Raw genomic sequence first — 21,788 nt, 5'->3', positions numbered from 1 at the left:
GTGAAGTAAAGTTAGACCACAATATCCCATCACGGCGACGAGCCCCAGTTAGAGAAAAGCAGAATAAGTACAGCGTACAAATACAAAATACAGCGAATACATACAAAAGGCTACAAAATACAGATTACAAATGCAAAAGAAATACAAATACAGCAAAAAAAACACAGAGCTAGACACAAATACAGAAAACAAATACAACTTAGCAATATATCAGGGTTCAAGGGCTTTGATAAAGTTGTCTGTCCTTCTTGTTACTTATTATGCTGTCGATGTCGGCGTCCACACGGTTGAGGGTAGCGAGCATCTGCTTGGGAAGAAATCTCTCAGTGAGCACAAGCCTGTTGTGGTGAGCCACAAGTGCTGGTACCGACCTTAGGCTTGGCTATGGGATCCTCCAAGAGCAAGCGTTCCAAATATTTGGAGATGATATCTGGCCTGTGATGAGTTTGGCTGTGAAGACCAGGAACTTTATCCTCGGGATGTTGAATGCTTGCGCCATCATGGTGGTTGTGGTAGCGGGAGGTAGACGAAGCTTGTTATTGGCCCATTTCAGTAACCAGTATTCGGTGGTGTGCACCCTCTCGAGATTTGTAGGTGCAGCAGAGGCCCATATTTCTGCACCATAGAGAATGGCGGGGTAGATCGTGGAGGTGATGAACTTTTTAACGGTGAGAGGATGTCTGACGTGTATCAGCTGCTGCTTTGGCCACAGAAGCCGATACGCCAACAACTAACAAAAATATATATATGTATATGGATGAGAGCCTCTTTATCGAATGGACGAACAGTACTTTTGGTGAGAGTTCCGTAAAGGAGGAATCTAATCGTCCTCTCTCCATCCCTTTACGTAATTTGAGTCCCCTGTCTACGCTTAATATCACGAAGGAAAATCTGATGAAAGTTATTAACCAACTACCAAACAAAGCTATTGTCGCGCCTGATGAATTTACCTTGTTTATCATTAAAATATCCTGTCTTCATTGTGGATGTTCTTTTACATTCCTTGAAGAAAATTTTGCGAACATCTGCCGTGCCTGAAATTTGGACACCCTACTGCGTCAAACCCATTCCAAAGAATTTGAGGCCTAAAACTGCGAAGGAGTTTCGCCCGATCTCAGTGGACTCTTCGCTCCTTAAGGGTTTTGAAAAGACAATCCTAGCACAACTTATTGAGCTCTGTTTTCATCACAGACCTTGCCACATTCGCAGCGTTATCCGTGGGAGATCTACTACCGCCAGTCTCCTTCAAACATTGTTTCACATACAGGAAGCTTTGAATTCTCGAACGCAGCTCGACATAATTTATCTTGACGTTAAATATGATAGGATTTCCATCACATCTTTACTTAACATCCTGAAGAACTACTTCAAGATCTCCGATAGCCTCCTCTCTGTACTCAAAGCGCCTCCGTAGCCAGGTGGGAAGGAGCAGCAGTGCATAGCACACGCTTCTTGATTACACCGGGGTTCGAGCCCGTCACCACCAAATACGGAGGATGCGGAAAGGTCAGGAAATGACCACCGCATATCCCGGAGCAATATGGCCTTAGTTGCTAATGCTTCTAAAAACCAAATAACAATAACAAATAACTGTACTCAAAAAAAAAAATTGCAGGAAAGACGACTCCTTGTTGAGCACAATGGTCTCTCACGATCGTTTACTGTCTTCAGAAGGGTTCCACAGGGTGGTGTTTTGTCAGCAACGCTGTTCGCAGCAGCTTTGGAACCACTGCTAGCAAATTTCCAAAACATGATATTGTATGCCGATGATCTGTATCTTTTCATTCTTTCGGATCAGCCGGAGCAAGCGCTCTCTATCCAAAGAGCTGCAACAAAACAAATCTCTGAGATAAGCATCCTTCTTAAATATATTGATCTTGAACTAAATGCCGAAAAATCTGCCCGGGTGATGTTTATAAAAAGAAGAAGAATAATCTCAATGTACATCTCTATAAATGGACATCAAATTAAACTTGTTACCTCTCACAAGGATTAGAATCCCTTGGTCTGGAATTCGAACCTGTCTTTTCAGGAGCAGTTCAAGGAAGCTAGAAACAAATTATTCTCAGCCCTTTGGTCAGCTCAACAGGAACTGGTGGGTTTCCGCAATAGCAAGCTGACAACTAACTATATCCGATCTTGTGTAGTACCGGTGGCTCTCTGCGCTTCGGAAATCTGGTCCTCTGTCCCTCCAACCTACCTGCGGCAGTTCTTGGGGATTGAGTATTAGCTTCTTCGATCCCTCAATAGGACTTCAGGACATCCCCTTACTATCTCTAAGGGTATACTACATTCGCTGCATGGAATGACCCCTTGGAAGCAAATCATCACCACTTGCAATATAATTACCCTCTCTAAGCTCATTTCCGGTAAACTAGACGCTCCCAGCATTGATAGCCTCATCACTCTGCCCAAGAATAACAGAAGAATAAGTAATCGGCAAACATCTGTGATTCGACTTGCCCTCAACCAAATCAGCTCGCTCAGTCATATGTCCCCAGCACACACGATCGGACTTCTCAACGATTTAAACATCAACCCTGAGGCAATTTGTTTGACACGGCCTACAGAACAAAAGTTTTTGCAGATACGCTATCTTGCAATTTTAGACATTCGTTTCATCATCGTCCTACGTGACTTCTGTACTAGAGGATGATCTGTGCTCCTCCTGTTTCATTCTTGTCGCGATAAAATCCCGTTATTCCATACGTTACCTTAAAACGTTGTCCTTTATCTAAACCTTACTTTTTCATTCTGCTAAGGCTATTCAAGATAAGAATATTGCATATCGCAATTGCTTACATCCACATCTCCAGGTTCATTTTCTGCCTACACTAAAGCTTGCAACAATTGTAAAGCAGTTATTATCAGTCCAAACTAGATTTTGAAATGTTGAGTAGAAAACTTGCTCCTTGTCTAAATGGTAGTCGAGCATCTTGGTCTTTTGCCAAAGGCATTGGCCATAACTTTTGTCCATTTCTACTCCCACCTCTGTTAAAACCCGATGGTTCTATTGCTACCTCAGCTAAAAATAAAGACGACCTGCTAGCATCCTACTTTTCTTCTAAGTCGTGTATCGATTATCTTTATAAACCACCTCCTACCATTCCCAGTACGCTCCATTCAATGCCTCGTGTGGTCTTCCGTAAAAACGTTTGTCAGAAGAATTTTGAACAGTCTTGATGCCAAGAGGCGTCAGTTCATGATCATATTTCTCCACTTGTTCTCAAAACCTGTGCTCACTCCTGTTCTGTGTCGCCTTTTACAGTTTCTTGTTCCACAGCTGTTTTCCTTTCTGCTTGTAAATTTGCTCATAACCAGTTCTTCAAATAGGCCTCTGGGGTTGGGTATATTCATACTATAATTTTTAGTGTTTCTCACCAACCATTGAAGTAAAAACGAAAACCAAAATCTTAAAAAGTTTGTTTAAATTTACAATAAATTTACAGTAGATCAACAAAATACGATTATACAAAATGTTACTGATAATGAAATACTGAATTAGGATAGAATAAAACAAATGTAATTTAGAGTGAATGTACAAATAAAATGATAATAAAATGCTGAATTAAAATGCAATAAAATATACTAGATTAAAAGCGCTAAAATAACTGAAGCTTTCAAAGGCTTCTGCCTTAACAGTGTACTTCTATACTGCGGTGCCTCATTAAATACCAGCAGGTTCACGGTGCATCTCACGTAAACGTGTACTGTTCCCGTACATATTGGAACCGGAAGCGGCTCGGGAGCGTTCCAGGCGAAAACGTTCATCCCCTCCAAGGATTACCGCCTCAAAGAGGGGATGAATGCGTGTACCCCTGTCTCTATTTATATTGTTCCCAATAGAACTAATTCGTAGGCTCTCGAGCCACTTGCGGTCCCAAAATCTATGCGCCCGATCAGTGATGACTGCTTCGTTCGGGGAGATATGATGTTGCTTCTCCCAAAAATGTTCAGCTACGGCAGATTTACCATAATCCGCATTTCTTATCGCGTTTGTGTGCTCCCCCAGACGATCTTTGAGGCGTCGTTTTGTTTCCCCCCACATAACACTCCCCACAATCCGGGCACCTGATGCTATATACGACCCCACTTATATTTTCGTGTGAGATGGGGTCTTTCACCTGTGACACGACCGTGTGCAGCTTCCGACCTGGGAGCTGCACACAGCGCGTCCGGTAATTCCTTAGTATACGAGCTATATGCTCGGTTAAACCCGGATAGTAGGGAACGTATGCGGTGGCTATCGGTGTGAAAGGCTCACATCTGCTCTGCCCTCCACTAATGTATTTCTCTATGATCCTCTGGGGGTACCCACACTTCAAAAGATCCGCCGTAACACGCTCATACTCTATTTTTCTGTCCTCTGAGTTACTACAATGCGATTTAGCCCTATCTACTAGTGCTCTTATCACACTGTTCCTGTGATGGTTGGTCTGAGCTGAGTTGTAATGTGAGTATTGGCCTTTGCACATAGGTTTTCTAAACACTTTTGTTTTCAAACACTGGCCTTCTGTACAGATCAACACATCCAGGAACGGCAAAACCCCTCCTTCTTCTACCTCAGAGGTGAATTGTATGAACGGGGAGAAGCTGTTAAGAAAATTCGTCTCATCTTCACTCCCCTTCCGAATAATTGAAAACGTATCATCAACGTATCTTTTCCACGGACGCATAGGGAGAGAACCATATCATTGAATAACCTTGCCTCGAGCTCCTCCATAGCTAAATTAGCTATGATCGCACTGATGGGGGAGCCCATGGCTGCACCGTTAACCTGCTTGTACATGGTGTTGCAGAACACCATAGTGGTGCTTGAAAGACATAACTCTATTCCCTTACATATATCCTCTAGGCTTAATTGTGTCCTACTGTTCAAGGTGGTGTCTCTCTGTAAGGCCATGTACGCACAACGTACCATGGGGTACGTTGTGCGTACATGGCCATAAGATTAGCTCCCCCTAATCTTAGGCGCCTCCGTAGCCAGGTGGGAAGGAGCAGCAGTGCGTAGCACACGCTTCTTGATTAGACCGGGGTTCGAGCCCGTCACCACCAAATACAGAGCATGCGGAAAGGTCAGAGAATGACCACCGCACCGGAGCAATATGGCCTTAGTTGCTAATGCTCCTAAAAACCAAATAACAACAACAACAACAACCCCTAATCTTAATACAAAGCAAAGACTAGCACTTAAGAGTCTCAAGCAAGAAGATAGTGTTGTGGTCCTACCGGCTGATAAAGGTAGAGTAACGGTGGTTTTGGATAAGGAGGCATACGTAAATAAAGCATTAGACTTGTTGAATGATGAAACAACCTATAAGATCATTCATAGAAATCCATTGTTGAACCTAGAACGTCAAGTTAATAGAATGGTGCAGAACTGGATGAAGTCTAACAAGATTTCCAAGGAGCGGTATTGGTCGTTACATGCAACAGGAAGCCAGATACCGAGATTTTACGGCTTACCAAAAGTACACAAAGTGGGCGTACCACTCAGACCTATAGTTTCGTTTATAGGTAGCCCCACGTATGCGCTATCTGGTTTCCTGGCCAAACTGCTGTCACCATTAGTAGGGCTTTCTGAGTACAGTATCAGAGACAACAAGGAGTTTGCACAATTTATAAGAGGACAGTGCATAGTAGAAAATGAAATTATGATATCCTTCGACGTTAGATCTCTGTTTACATGCATTCCAATTTACCATTTACATGGCCATTTACAAGACAACGCCCACAGATCCCGAATTTTATACTAATGTAGAGAACCTCAGCTATATATAGCACTGCTAAGGTCTGCACAGTTGTTAGACAGGAATACTCATTGAAGAATCAATGGCAACCGTATCCGAGTGGTCAAACACGAGGATACAGCAGACAGGCGTTTGAGTTGATTATGGTTCCAGCTCACGTGACTGCTAAATACGGTGGTATTCTTCATCTCTCTTTCCTTCTCTCTCGTGTAAACTCCCTGACCCTATGTGGCTGGCCCAGAGTATAACAGAAAATTTATTTATCTGTCGGGTCATTTGGAATGACACATTCGAAATAGGCACCAACGAATAAATTGGGGTTCTTTACGGCCTCCAGAACAAAGCGATTCATGACGTTACGTTTAATATTTAATTCACTCGAGTCGCACTTGCAGCATGGTGAAATTATGAAAGACAGCACAATGTGTTAAAACCGGAATTGGTCAGTTATTTTTATAACCAACAAAAGTAACTTATTTCAAGAAAAGTAACTAAGTTATTTTCAAGTTTTTTATAATCTTTAGGGGAAAAGTCTCATGTTTTTCTCTTAAAGATTTAGGGAAAAGCATGATGAATTTTGGGGGGAACCTCACACTACGAGAGCAATAAAACATAATTGTGCATGGTTTACTTAAAATAGAAATACTATGCGTTTTAAATAAATAGCAATAGCTGCTTGAAAATATTCCTCTTATGTCTCCATTGATCATTCATTTTCAGGAAAAAAAAATAATAAACCAATAAAGGAGAATATGTGATAAAAAATATGGAATCCAGTGATTTGAAATTGTGGTGCTTCCTAACTACACTATTCTAACTCGACTGCAAAACTGGAACAAAAAAAAGTTCTATTCATAATCCGGAGAATTTAAGTCCGAAGAATTTACAACCAATAATTTTGATGACAATACAATCATTGCTGTATTTAACAGTCATATGGGCGCGAATCCCTCGCTAACAACTCGATTGCGTAAACTTCTTTAAACTCTGCTGCTGAAAATTCTGTGGCATTAATGTTGCAACGTTTGCCAGACTGAAAATATTTACAATCCAGAAAATTCCGGAGTGTAAACAGAATTTATTTTTATTCCTCAGTTTTGAAAATCAGTGTAATACGCCCATTTAGGATATATATACTAATGATTAAAAAAATATCATCCTCCTCCTGATCCACCTTACAAGTTACAGAAGTTAAATTTATACTTACCCGGAAGTCGATTCCCACGGTGGATATGAAAGCTCCAGATAGAAAAGCTCCATCCTTATATCGAATCAGGATACACGTTTTGCCTACTCCAGAATCTCCTACCAGCATCACCTGAGGGAAAGAGACAGGATTCAACACTTGCTTTTAAGCAAAGTTAGTTCTTCCGTAGTAGGCCTTTTATGTTCGATCTCAATGGCTAAAAATTATCTCCCCTTGCCAAAATATGTCAGGGAAATCTCTGCCATTGTAATAATTGTGAATATTAGCTTATCTAAAATGATGTATGTGGAGAATTTCAGTGCACCTGGAAGCATATGCATTTTTCTCGCTTCGCTTATTATTAGTTTGTTCCGGCGCTGGGAGAAAGTGTGGGGGGGCATTGAGTTTGCGATGTAGCTAACTAAAACTTCTATTATGAGATACAGAGGCTCATAAATCAAATGCAGAATATTTATATCGCTTAAATTAATAGGCTTGGTTGGGTTGTTTCGAATAAGCGTAGAAGCGAACTGAGGTCATGAGGCATCACAGTATTCTGTTTGTAAATGCTTGTATTCAATAGCCAATTTGTGGGATGAAAACCGGAAGTTCCGTGTGGGAAATTCCGATTTTCCGTACGGATATCCTTACGCACTACAGACAACTCCCAACTCCAATTTGTCCTTTTGGTGACTTTAATGGACACCATCCATTGTGGGGATCGGCTACAATGGATATAAGAGGCAAATTGATGGAGGAATTCATGCATAATAATGACCTTAATTTATTAAATTCTGGATCTCCTACCTACATCCATTTAGCAACCGGATCTGCTTCCGCAATAGACTTGTCAATTTGTTCGCCATCCATATTTCCAATCATGACATGGTCGGTACTAACCGATCCCTACAACAGTGATCACTTTCCAATTATTTGCTCGCTACAAAAAGGGGTAACTTCAAATCCTGACCAACGATCCACTTGGCAGTTTAAAAAGGCAAACTGGGGTGGCTATTCTGCCCAGATACGCTTAGACAGATTTTATGTTCAAAGGCAACATATTGATGATGTCAACACTTACATAACCAATCAGATTCTGACTGCAGCTAAGGCCTCCATTCCAAAATCCACACCATATCGAAAACACAGAAATCACTGGTGGAATACAGATTGTTTAATTGCCAAACAGGAAAAAAACCGCGCCTGGAATCATTTCCGCAAGTATCCCACCACTAGTAACCTAATTGCTTTTAAAAGACTAAAAGCAAAAGCTAGACAAGTTAGGCGGAAAGCGAAACGGGATTCGTGGATTGCTTTTGCCTCTACCATTACCAAAGACACGGACACACAAGTCATCTGGAAAAGAATACAGGCACTAAATGGCAAATTTGTTCGGCTGCCCTCTCCGATACTTCATTGGAAAGGGAAAGACATTTCTACTCCCGAAGAAGTTGCAAATGCATTTGCAGAATCATTTGCAAAAATATCAGCTTCTGCCACCTATGCCTCCACCTTCCAGAATATCAAAGCAGGTGCAGAACGGTTTAAAATTAACTTCTCCACGCGCCGTTCATTTCCGTACAACCAACCGTTTACGTTAATAGAACTTCAAGAATCATTAAACAGATCTTCCAATAGTGCTGCAGGTCCAGATGGAGTTCATTACAGTATGTTAAAGCATTTACTTGGAGAAGACTTGAGAACCCTATTAATTTTTTACAATCGGATCTACTCTGAAAATGCCTATCCATCTTCATGGCGCCATTCGTTCATTATCGCCTTACCAAAACCAGGAAAAAATCCTTCCTGTGTTGAAAACTACAGGCCAATATCTCTTACGAGCTGCATTGGAAAAATTTTCGAAAGAATGGTTCATACTAGACTCACCTACATCCTGGAGTCAGAGAATCTCCTTCCAGATCACCAGTATGGCTTTCGAAAAAATAGATCAACCGTAGATGTGCTCATTAAAGCCGAGTCTCATATCCGAAATGCCTTTATCATGAAACAACATCTAGTCATGGTCAATTTAGATCTTGAAAAGGCATTTGACACTACATGGCGGCATGGTATTATTATGGACCTTTACCATCTGGGGCTTAGGGGTCATTTGCCAGAAATAATTCAGAATTTCCTGCAATTGCGCTCTTTTCAAGTCCGATACAAAAACGTCCTCTCTACATCTCACATTCAGGAAGAGGGAGTCCCGCAGGGATCAATACTCAGTCCAACACTGTTTTCAATCCGAGTTAGCAGCATGACACGAGATATCCCAAAAACTGTTCAAACTTATATGTATGCAGATGATCTTACCATTTCCTATCAATCTCAAAGTATGAATACCATTGAACGACAGCTACAACTTGCCATAACTAAAATAGAATCCTGGACTTCACGGAACGGTTACAGACTGTCAGAAAAGAAATGCACTGTCACTCACTTTTGCAAGAAGCGAGCTCTGCATCCTGAACCTGAATTACAAATAAACAATACTCCAATCCCTCTCGTTAATACCGTTAAATTTTTTGGACTACTGTTAGACCGCAAACTAAATTTCCAAGCTCACATCACTTATTTGAGAACTTCTTGTTTAAAAAATTTGAATATACTTCGTTCGGTATTATCTATGTCATGGGGAGCTGATCGGTGTACGTTACTGCATCTTTATAGAAGTTTAATCCGTTCACGGCTAGATTATGGTTGTCCACTGTACGACTCTGCCAGGAGCACTACTTTAAAACGGCTAAATATGATCCATCACAGTGCTCTGAGGACTGCGTTGGGAGCTTTCAGGACTTCTCCGATCCAAAGTCTATATATTGAAGCGCATGATCCTCCATTACACCTGCGTAGAAAAACACTACTGCTTCACTACGCTGCTAAGATCCAGAGTATACCATCACACCCAAGTTGGGAGTATCTCTATAATACTCGTTGGGATGTCTTCTATCAGAGTAAGCCAAATGAAAATAGACCCGCCTCTCTCAGGATCAAAGAGCTTGTTTAGACTTGGAATGTCGATTTAAATGAAATCTTCCAAGACACAACTACACCTGTTGCTCCTTGGACATATGTGTCTGTCTCTCAAGATACATACTTCCTCCAGTGGGGGAAAAATATACCTTCCTGCAACATCAGACAGTTACATTCAGCTCATGCTACGGACAACCATGCCTGTAAAATTTATACGGATGGTTCAAAAACTGAGAGTATGGTAGGTGCTGCGGCAGTTTTTCCTTTATGTACAATTTCAGCCACACTGCCGCTTGCTTGCAGCGTCTTCACATCTGAATTATATGCCATTAACTTAGCGCTTAGTAAAATAATTGAGCTTTCCATTTCATCTGCGATAATTTACACAGATTCTCTTAGTGCTGTCTCTGCCATAAGGAAGAATTCCTCCATTTTTCACCCTACATTGAAACAGATTCATTCCCAGCTATTTACTTGCAGTGTGTCCAATCAGTCAATTAGGTTTTGCTGGATCCCTGGCCATGCAGGCATTCCGGGAAATGAAAGTGCCGACTTTGCCGCTAAACATCCTCAACCCGCTCTCTCACAACATCCTCAGGTTCCTTTCCCTGATTTTAAGTCTGTCATACGCAAAGCCTGCTACAATAAATGGTCACAGACCTGGAAAAGTGAGCCTAACAATAAACTTTACCAGATAAAAGAAGATCCAAAGCTGTGGCTGTCTGGCTTCCGAAGAAACAGACGAGAGGAAGTTGTATTGGCAAGACTCAGAATTGGACATACTCACCACATTCATCTCTTTCTATTATTGGGTGAAAGCCCACCACAGTGCCCATCCTGTCAGACGCAGCTTACAGTCCGTCATTTCCTGGTTGATTGTCCCTTACATTCAACCATCCGATCAAACACTTTTCAGTCTCTCTCTAAATTGAATATATCACCTGATTTATCTCGCATCTTAGGAAATGAAGCAAATATTGAAGAACTTTTATTATATATAAAACATATTGGTTTGTACAGAAGCATATAATGTAATCTCTCTAACAATATGCTTTTTGTCAATTAACGATGAAGAGACACAATTTGGCCTTAGTTGCCCTTGTGTCGTTAAACCGAACAACAACAACAACGCACTACAGATTTTATGTTTATGTATTTACGGGAGTGACACTTTTAGTTTGAACATCCTCATACACCTGGTTAAGTACTACCGTTCTAGATCTAGTGCCCCTGCAACGATACAGGACAATGACCTGGTCATAGCACCTAGTCTATGATAATAATAAACACAGCTGTGATATTGGATACTCTGTTATAGAAAGATTTCTTGTAATTCTAAATTCAGTAAACCAGCTCTTATATCTTAAACGGTAACTCAAATTTAATATCTCGTCATGTCATTTGTTAAGATCTCAGCATGTGCGTACCATGGTATCCATTACGAGGAAACAGCTTTTCTGAACGTCACTGAGAAGTTTCTGATTCAATTGATCGCACTATCGATTAAGGAACTTTTTTTTTTTTTTTTTAGCAAACAAAACTTTAAGCAACGAAAGACCACGGTGACTTTTACAGCTCTGGCGTTTTGCTACCATGATAACTAGAAATGTTTTTACGTAGGGGATAGAAAGGCGACGCTAAGAGTAATGTTTTAAATGCTCTGTAAGTAATAAAACAAATTTAATGGACACTATCGAACAATCCATATAGCACACTCGGAAACAAGTATTTGTAATATGTTATACCCAGTGCAAATTTCCGATCAATGTAATTTATGTAATTATTAAGAATTGTCGAGTCATCGAAAGTGTCATCTCAAATTCTAATAATTATTACATAAAGGGAGAATATGATGAGAGAATGTGTGAACTCTAGCAAAGTTCTTACAGACCGGGACTGCACATATCTCTGATTTAAAGGAACGAAATCGGAATTACAGGCTTGTAATTTCGATCTCTGTGCCAGGAAAATGATGGGGTCTATAGTTAACGATATAATGTGGGCTTCTTGCATCGGGCCTGATATTAAGCTCAGTGACGTACCAGCAAAATTCTTGCAACCCAATCGTTCTCAGTTTACTTTTAACAAATACGAATTTTCGAAGGCAATTTTTTTTATTACTAACTATTTACGTTTTTTACATATTGTCATACACTTTCAATATGTTAAAAACTATGAGATGAATTTTTAAGAGTAATATAAAAGTAAATCACTGTAGAAATATTTAAAAACATTATGAATACCATTCGATATCAATTAAGCGGTGTGGGACAATATCGGAGAAAAACATTAGAAATCAATATATAGTTTATTTCCTTTATAAATTGGAAGAATTTTTGTGAACGCCGAATATAAAACTCGTTCTTATGTAGAATGTTTAAAATTATCGCTGGTCAAATTAGACATCCTAGAGTAGGCGTGTCTAATTCGCGACCATTTATTCATATTGTAAGGTTCACAGCCATGTAGGCCCGTCCCCAAGCTTAAAACTAGCATGTCAAAAAAAGTGTCACACTCACTTTTGGAAAATCCGTTTCGATAACATTCGATTTTTCTGTATTGTTTTCTAAATGGTGTTTTATGTATTTCCTTTAGTATTTAACAATTTTATTAAAACTATGTAATAAGAATGTTATTAGTGTCAATGTATTAATAGCATTAATTTTTGTATTAATAAATGTGTAAAAAATTAAACTTCAAATATGAACGTTGATCAACAAAAATAAAATACTATTTTGAAAAATGCATAATTAATAGTAATGAAGTTCTCTCCGCTCATAATATTGTTTATATTATGAAGTTTTGCTTATTGAAAAAAAAAAAAAAAGCTTGATTCATTCGTGGAGTCCACCAAATATCACTCCAACTTGAGGTGGTAACAGAAGCTTTAGAAGCTGCTGTTTTTTTTTTTTTTTTTTTTTCCTTCCCAAACGAAGTTTAGCTACATGTAAGGTGGATGGCTATCTCAAGGTCACGGCATTTAATAGAGTGGCAGAACAGCATAACATCACTAACTGGGATTTAAGAACTCTGGGCTGATGACTTCCTCATCCCCCACCCGCTTGATGTATCTTTAGAGTTTTTGGGCATCAACCTGGAATTTCATTGATTCGTGGTCGGTGGTGAACAAGTCACTGGTGGTCTGTGGGAGTTTTTCATGTGGCAACGATCGATCAGGTCAAGTAGAATTTCTGGTGGAGGAATTATTCGCAAGTCTTAGGCTGATAGTTCCCAGGCTGGGTTTTACTGAAAATTCTTCATATAGGTATGTTGATTGCTTAGATTAAAATCTCTGCAAGCAAAATAAAAATATATGTTTCTATTCCGGACGTTGAAATATAATGACAAGAATTTACAGAGTAGAGAGTACAAGAACGTTATCGTATTTTGCGGTGGTGTGGATTGGAACTACAGTCAACTGAAATGCGTGTAATACTGTACTATCTCCTTCACCACTCGGCTAGTACAGAGGCACTATGATGATCATAATTATGATAATCAAGCTAGTGACATCATGTATAACTTCTCCTATAGGAGAGAAATGATGTCGATACCATAGACATCAATTATGAAGTTAACATTGCTTAGTGACATATGGGTAACTTCAAGATAATGAATCTGTTTGGTGGCAGAGCTATTAGTGAGAGCCTTTTCTGTTTAAAAATTTTGGTCACGCATGTTCTTGATTCTGCCTAGAGGAGAAAGTGGCATTATAACTTGTTGGTTCAACAAAATGTTAGAAAGGGAGTGAGCCGTGTTTCTGTAAGGCAGATGACGTCATACTTTTATATGGTAGAACGTATTCTGAAGTGGCCAATTTATACTCCAGAATGCGCATCTTTATTTGATTAAAGATATTCAGGAAGGTATGTTGGCATAGAGACTAGATATAAGACTTGCAGGCAGGTTGGACGGTGTGTAATGCATTATGGAAAGTAATTCTTACTGGAATATTCCCATCGTGAAAATTAACTGTTTCTTGAGTTGCGCAATTAGAGGATTGAATATTGTGAGACATAGTCAGCTTTGTAGGGATTTTGCATTGCAAAAACCTGTAAGCGAGTACTGCTATTGACATGTAAAGAGAGGCCTAATTTTTCTCAGCACACAAACATCATTTTAAACACGGTTTTAAATGATGGCTGTGTGCTGAGATGAGCCTCTAAACATCGCTTTCAATAGCAAAGGAAGTATAAATTAGTTTCTTGGCAGCTAATTCCGTGACTATAGCACTAATAGTGAATTCTTCCTTTAGGTGAAATTTCAGTACATTTCAGTAAATTTCTGTTTGACCTGTTGTCGTGACGGACGTATTCCTTGAATCTTTGCAGTAGGGAACTTCCGTGCGATTTGGGATCCCTTTTTATGAAGCGTGCATAGTTTGCTCTGAAAGCCCTTGATAGGTGGTTGAGTAGTCGTGGCTGAAAGGGAGGTAAGACAGAGGCTAAGGTGGAGTGTGCCTAGGCCTGGTTTCCGGGCAAACTGACCCAGCACTTGCATTTGAACAGAATGAGGTGTCTTTATTTTATAGATGTTTTCATGGTAGCGAGATGTCAGAGTTGCCAAGTGTCCGGTTTTGAATAGGACAACCCCAACCTGGTATGTGTGCTTACTGTCTAGTAAACAAATTGAGTAAAATACCGGACATGTAAATTTCCCGTCTTTTCTAATTAAGTAAGTTTTACTATAATTTTTTGGTCAGCTTAATTGTAGTTATATTTGGTTTTCATCACAGTCGTTTTCTCGAGTTTTAATAAATGTTGAAACCATTGTTGCTGTTTAGGTAGAAATCATTTCAGGTTTATTCTCACATTGCCAAAATTATGAAGTTTCTACCATTTCAATGAAATTTAATTTTTTTTTTGCGCAAAATTCCTCGTTTTTCTGTCCAGTATTTTTATTATTATTATTATTAATTTTTTTTATTGAAATGATCCAGAACGGCCTTTCAAGTAATCGACACAAATGTACTAAAGAGGAAGGCGCAGATTTGGGAAACTGATAGCGGTCTCGTTTTTCTGAGATCGCCTGGCAATCCTACGTGATGTACTTTCAGATAATAGTTTAGAGATGAAAGAGGTTGTGGTTCCATGAGTAAATCATTAGTATGTCCAACGAGATGTTTTTGCGACTGATTTTACATGATTCAACTATAATGCAGAAACTTGAATATGAAGGCCGTATATAACTGTTTAAGATCGGTCGGAGTACCCAAAGAACCCCAATTTAACTATAGCACATATAGTTTCTTGCAGAGGAAGGCAATCAGGTAACAAAACCTAAAGAGGCAAGTCAGCAATATCAGGATCACTTTGAGTTCCTATGTGAGATGTTGTGTAATGGAAGCCTTCAGCCTAGTGATTAAAACGAGTTATAGAAATTTGAATTGTTATCTGAGTGTTAGGAATGGCTACAGCGATTGACATGGTATGATTGGATGGGTTGGACATATGTTCTGATAAACGTGTATCGTAGCTTATGTAGGGCAGCTCCAGAGAATATTCAACTACGTCATGGTACACTGTAATGATACATAACTCTGTAAAATGGCTAGAAACCAGTATAGTGCTGTGTGTGTGGCGTTTAATTGTTTCTTATCACTTTGTTACTAGGAAGCGGTGATCACCAAGAAGACTGTTCCCAATATCCTTCCACGTGGAGGCAGTCGAATCTATACGTACTGACTCCACATGAGCGCCGAAGAACGTAAATAATCAAGAAAATCCCACATCATTGAGAAGAGCGTAAAAAATGCCCGTCTCAGTGGTGCCAGTAGAATCCCACCTCAAAATGAAAAGGAAAGATCCGCAATACCAAGGAGAGCAACGGTTGTGTCCAGCTTGTTGCCAAAAAAAAAGGTGCACGTCAAATGAGATCAGATAGTATACAGAACTTTGACAAATTATCTTCGGTTGTAATATATACTGAAGGTTTATTTTTCTGTCACTGAATGCAGTGAAATTTCGCTTTCGTGGCTAGTTATATTCATTCTATTTTTACAAAAGAGCATAAGGAGTATGGGTAAAGATGCAGCACGGAAGGCATACATACATACACAGTAGCGAAAGCTTATATTTAGTAGGCCAAAGTCATTTCGATCTTTACACGAGGTAGAGATCCATAGCAATACAAAGTAAATATAAGAACAGCGGGGTTCTGGAAAACTAAGGATTCCATTTAATTAACATATGGAGAACTGTGAACGATAAAATCATATAATCTACGAAAATTAGAGACAAAAGGCAATGCCACCTAGATTTGATCTTAACCATAATTTTCACCATTAGAAAGGTGTGTAGGTTCCAAAGAACCTAAGCAAAGGAGAAATGGAAGTTCCCAGGTTTGTTGAGATTGAAAACTTCAATGAAAGGAATTACTGTAATTTTTCATCAATAGCATTGGTCCAGAGAGCTGTGATGATCGCAATTTTAAAAGGTGCATGGAAGACGTAGCCGAGTGGTTATGAGCGAGAGTGCATAGCACGCGTTCCTTGAGTGGACCGGGGTTCAAGCCCGTGACTACTAAATACGATAAAATATTTGTATTGACGATTTATTGTAAACTCTACTGACTTGGTTTTCGTGCCGCAGTATAAATAGAAAATTTAAGCGATGCTGGAAAATATGCATACACCCTCAAGCGATTGCTTTGAAAATATCTACAAAACAATTAAATTTGCAATAAAATTTTATAATGATTTAAGCCTGAAGTATTATTGTTAGACTTTGTAATGGTAATACATAAGTTCAACGGCCTCCTTGTGTTGAGACATGACAACAATCGATATTTAAACGCACCACTCTGGCTAATTGCGTAGGGCTTAGTCAAAAATAATAAATAAATAATTATAAGAAAGATTTACTGCAAAGACAGGTCTATACAACAATGTACTGAACATATCAGGTACTGTATTTCTCTTTTGTTTTATTTCAGAAAAATACCGAACTTCCTTTCCTCTTCGTCATTCATGGGTACCCAGAGAAACTGTTGTCTGGTGCTACTTTTAAACTTTCAAGAGGTGCATTAGCGTGTATCAGTGCTAATCAACGACAGCGATGAAACTGTTTTTTGTTCTTTAAGAATAGCTCGCGTGCAGTAACTCTATCCCTCTCTCCACTGAACATAACGCAAACCACAATAAATGTTTCACGTGTACGACCAACAAGGGAGTCCAATTAAATTAGGAGGAACAAAACGAATTCGAGTGATAAGCAAAGAGTGGAAAATCAAAACAGATGGAAGCAATGTTATTAAACAAGGCTCCACGAGCTAATGCACTCACGAGAATTGCTTGCACACACACGAGATTATTTACATTGATTCATTCTTTCGTTGCTGTACACAAGGAAACACAGCTTGATAGATTTTACGATCATTTATTTTACGAGGTTTTTCAAGAAATTTGCTTTATTACCGTTGGCTTAGAGGAATATTGCTATTCGATCATTCCATTTTTCTTTTTATTTAGATTAGTCTCCCCATATGGTTTTGTTCTAATTCTTCTTGGTCATGCTAGTTTCAGATGATAAAATGAAAAAAGTAGATATTTAGTAAGGTAAAATAATATTTAAAAAAAACTACAGCCAGTTAGTACAGATGAACTGAATAACGGTTTAATATCTGAATAGTGGTTAAGTTATTTTTTTTTTAACAGCTGCTGCTGAGTATGATCATTTTCACCCCCTCCCCCATCGTGTAACACTGATTTAACTGTGATCCATGCATACAGTGCTGTTATACAAACTGCAGAAGTATTGTCCTTCTAAATATATTTTATAATTCAAAGTTCACTATGCCCCGGGGGGTTAATTTTTTATGGCGATAGGAATAACTGTTTTTGTCTTTTTGCCTTCCATTAACATATGCCGTGGTTATTTAATTTGTATATACTAACCATAATCAGGAGCAGTTGATAACGAATATCCTCGAAACAGGAGCTTACCCTACCATCTGGAACCCATATTATGTTTCTCCCTTGCCAAAAAAAAAAAAAAAAAAATACTAACCCAAAATCGCCCAACAATTACAGACCAGTTGCTGTAGGACGCACCTTCCTCAAAATCATGGAAAAAGGCATACTCCCTTCTGTCTCCCATCATATGTTTTGCCACAACACTCCATACCTTCATAGTATACTACCTGGACGATCCACGATCACTAACCTCATGGACACGCTTTTCAGGATAGAACATGCCTTAAGCAACAAAGAGCAACTTGATATTGTGTTCCTCGACATTAAGGTTGTTTCGACAATCTGTCCAACCCTGCACTGTGCCATATTATGCAATTTCTTAATGCTAGTGGCATTTATTAATTACCTAATTACTAAATGAAAAACTAAATGGTGGCATTTAGTAATTACTTAATTACTAAATGCCACCATTTAATTTTTCTTAAGAAGCTCCTACATTCCAGGACCATATGCATCAGAAATCAGAACCATGATCACCGAATTCTCTCTGCCGACCTCTTCGCCGCATCTTTAGAACCCTTCTTTGCAAATCATGCTGACTTTACCACTTACGCTGATGATTTAAAGTTTTTTATTGTTACAAAATGCCCCCGGTCTCTCCAGTCTACCACTGTGAGCTCCAACCGACAGCTACATCAACTGGAAACTTACTTTCATACGATTGGGGCTCTCCATTAACAAAGAAAAAACCGTACAAATTTCTATCACTGGGAAGTTCCCTATTATGATGTAAACACCAATGATGTTAACATCATAATAGGGAACTTCCTAGTTAAAGGAGAGCCCAATTGCATGGAGGTAAGTTTCCAGCATAAGGATTTGGGCGTCATCTAGGACAAAGACCTTACGTTCTTGCCCCATTTTAATGCCACTCGGAAAAAAAAAACATATGCAGCTATCTATATTTGGGCATGGAAACAGAAGATCTCCAACTTTCACAGTCCGCATCTTATCATCAACTACTATATCCATCGCTGTATAATCCCAATTCCTCTATATCAGGGGTGGGCCACATCCGGTCCGCGACGATGTTGAATCCGGCCCCCTCGGTAAATGCATAAATATAGAAAATCCATACCTGACTACACTCGCCGTAAACGTTCGGCTTAATTCGGTTCAATCGGGAATCGCGGCCAGTACAACAGTAACCAAGTGATTCTACGCAGCGTCAAAGAGTTATTTCCTAATTATTATTGTAGCATCGATCGAACGAAGTTCCTTTGGGTTTGACTTCTTAATGAAAAAAATATTGGTGCGAGATGTTTTATGCCTTTTCTAATTATTACAATTTTTAATTTAATATAATTTATAGCCCATAAAATGAGCCAATTAAAAAAAGAAAAATTGATGCCGAATGCCGCATTTTCAATGATAATTGGACATTCAGATATTTTTTTAAAAAATACATTAATAATTTGGTAATTCAAATAATATAACATTTTTTAGGTTCTGATTTTTTTTATTAAATCGTTCAATCTATTCCGGCCCGCATCATGATACGAAAATTTCATTCGCCCCCCCCCCCCAATCTTACCAAACTTGGTTCTTACCACTGGAATACTGAATTTTAAAATCGATAAGATCGCCAGTATAACACCTGCAATCTCAAAATCTGCTGTGCAATCTAAATATGCTTCCTTGGACGTATCACACCATCTCTAGGAACCGTGTTATCTTCTCTCAGCTTCTGTCCGGAAAACTGTACTCACTTGATATCTGGGATATCATCATCAGATCGAAATAGACGCCAGACCAACGCACCCCCATACAGATCGAAGCTGCGTAGCATGTTCTCCCTGGACAATGTTTCCACTTTAACTCTGTTGAAATGTTTAATAGGTTAGCCGTAGACTTCATGAAACTGTGCAAAGACAAAACCTACAGATCTTTCACTCTTTTCGGATATGTATGCCCTCGTCAAGCTCAGCTCTAGGTGGGTTTCTCGGTGATGCTGTTCTATCCACGCATTGTTGTATCTTTGTGTTTTTCTGACGCCTATTCTAGTCTGACCCAGCAGATATAGCTTATACTACCCGATCATCTGTTGATCGGGCAGTATACACTACCCGAAACTGATAATTCAATCCCCTTATATGAAGTACCGTCTGTCAAATGAAACGTATCAACTCGACAAATAGTTAATATTGGGAAAAACTGGCATTCTCCAGACATCCCCCACATCCACAGTTGCTCATCTGATCAGAATAGGATATAGTAAGATTCTTCACTCTGCAGACCGATTTACACTGCTCTGTGGGCCAATTCACAGCGTTTATTGCATATGCAAAGTGAGATCGTTGATTTCATTTGGTGATGTTTGACTTTGCTCCGCCGTTCTGTCGTGAAAACGGAGGCGGAGCTCCACACATAGTGCGTTCATACAAATCTCATTCTCTATTGACGGTTTAAACTGTTGGTTGGTGATATTGCGGAATGTCTGCCGAGATAGCCGTAGCCTAGTGATCAGGCGCGCGGGTGCATAAGTACACGTGCCTTGAGTGACCTGGGTTCAAGCCCGTGACTGCTGAATATGGTGCTGTTTCTTGTATTCTGTCTATCTTGTGAACTCCTCTGATCATTTGGTTGTCCCGGAGTATAAACAGAAAATTTATTATTTATTATAATCATACTACCCTTCCGAGTACCCTCTAGCCACGTATGTTGAGTTTTTATGGTCTTTCTTGTGCTTTGCTGGATGGCGGTGGTACCGTCATGCTTCCATTTCATAATACTATCAACGATCGACTTTGGGTGGTGCAGGATGTTCTCAAATGTATGAATCGAGAAGCCACTATGGTCCCTGTACTGCCTGACCTGTCTCCATGTGGCTAAAGATGGACAATGGCTAAATGGTCAGAGGAGACATTACAGAACACTAACATACATTTTTTACACTTTTTAAACCTCTGACTTTCACAGGGTACTGTGGCAAACAGAGTACATAACGCGGAGATGGTGGATACTCCTAGTGCCGTTAGACAATGAACACTTTAACCTTTAAGCCAGAAACGTGGATTCGAATCCCGTTGATGACGCAAGGAACTTTAATGAGCCTTTTTCACTCCATGGCTGAGTTAGTCGGTCTCAGGCGTAGATAGCAATGTCCCCCCCCCCAAAACAGGCAAATCGACCAGATAACACGCAATTTATAGACACAATGCACATGGGTATATGTAATAACTTACCTGGTGAACCTAATATAATAGATTGATTGATTGATAGAAGCCAGCAACGTGACATCGAACAATAACGCCCCTCTTGAAAAGGTCAGCTCAGTTCTGCGTGCTATGACGAGAGCAACTAAATTGTGGCTTATATTTTCCTTATATACCGGTTTGGATCATTTGTTTATTTCGGAAAATCTAGTGGACTACGAAAACAGACATCCGGATACATTTTGGAGAGCGGTGTGGTTTCCTACCCTTAACCTGCTCAGAATTAAACTTGGAGTGATTAATAACTTTTTTGTTTGTTTTTGCAACTGTTGTCAGCTTTAGCGTAGATATATAATTACGCTGGAGGAAATTAAAGTCAGCTGCGATAAGTTGTGTTCTTAACTTGAACAGTTTTAGCACATTTAATCAAGGTAAAGGAAGAGAAATAAAGGATTTCATCCCTACAAGAACAATATCGCTAAAAGACGATCTTAACAAAGACCTAAACTATTTATATTAGGTCACTTTGAAAGTAACTTAATATTGGGTAAGTCTTTGTGTATTGTCTGTAAATTTTGTGTTCTCTGGTTGATTTACCTGCTTTGCTGGACGAAAACCCCCAGTTTTTCCGGGGACAAACCTTGCTATCTACGCCTGAGACCGACTAACCTAGTCACGGAGAGGAAAAAAAAAAGAAAAAAAAAAAAAAAAAAACAGCTCATAAAAGTTCCTGGCGTCATCGACGGAATTCG

General features: G+C 39.4%; 1 protein-coding gene across 1 annotated transcript in view; it reads right to left on the bottom strand.

The window, feature by feature from the left end:
* LOC150076388 (ras-related protein Rab-37-like) overlaps window positions 1-21,788 on the bottom strand; it is a 213,801-nt gene that overhangs the window by 70,872 nt on the left and 121,141 nt on the right. The window contains exon 2 of the mRNA XM_090387096.1: window positions 6,958-7,068. Coding sequence (XP_090243222.1) covers window positions 6,958-7,068 — 111 coding nt within the window. The remainder of the gene's footprint in view (window positions 1-6,957; window positions 7,069-21,788) is intronic.

Source organism: Mastigoproctus giganteus, chromosome 13 (assembly GCF_048544385.1).
Source record: "Mastigoproctus giganteus isolate SK-2022 chromosome 13, ASM4854438v1, whole genome shotgun sequence".
In the NCBI taxonomy this organism is placed as follows: Eukaryota; Metazoa; Arthropoda; class Arachnida; order Uropygi; family Thelyphonidae; genus Mastigoproctus; species Mastigoproctus giganteus.
The sequence above is the reverse complement of the archived record's forward strand: the minus strand, read 5'-3'. Positions and strand labels throughout refer to the sequence as shown.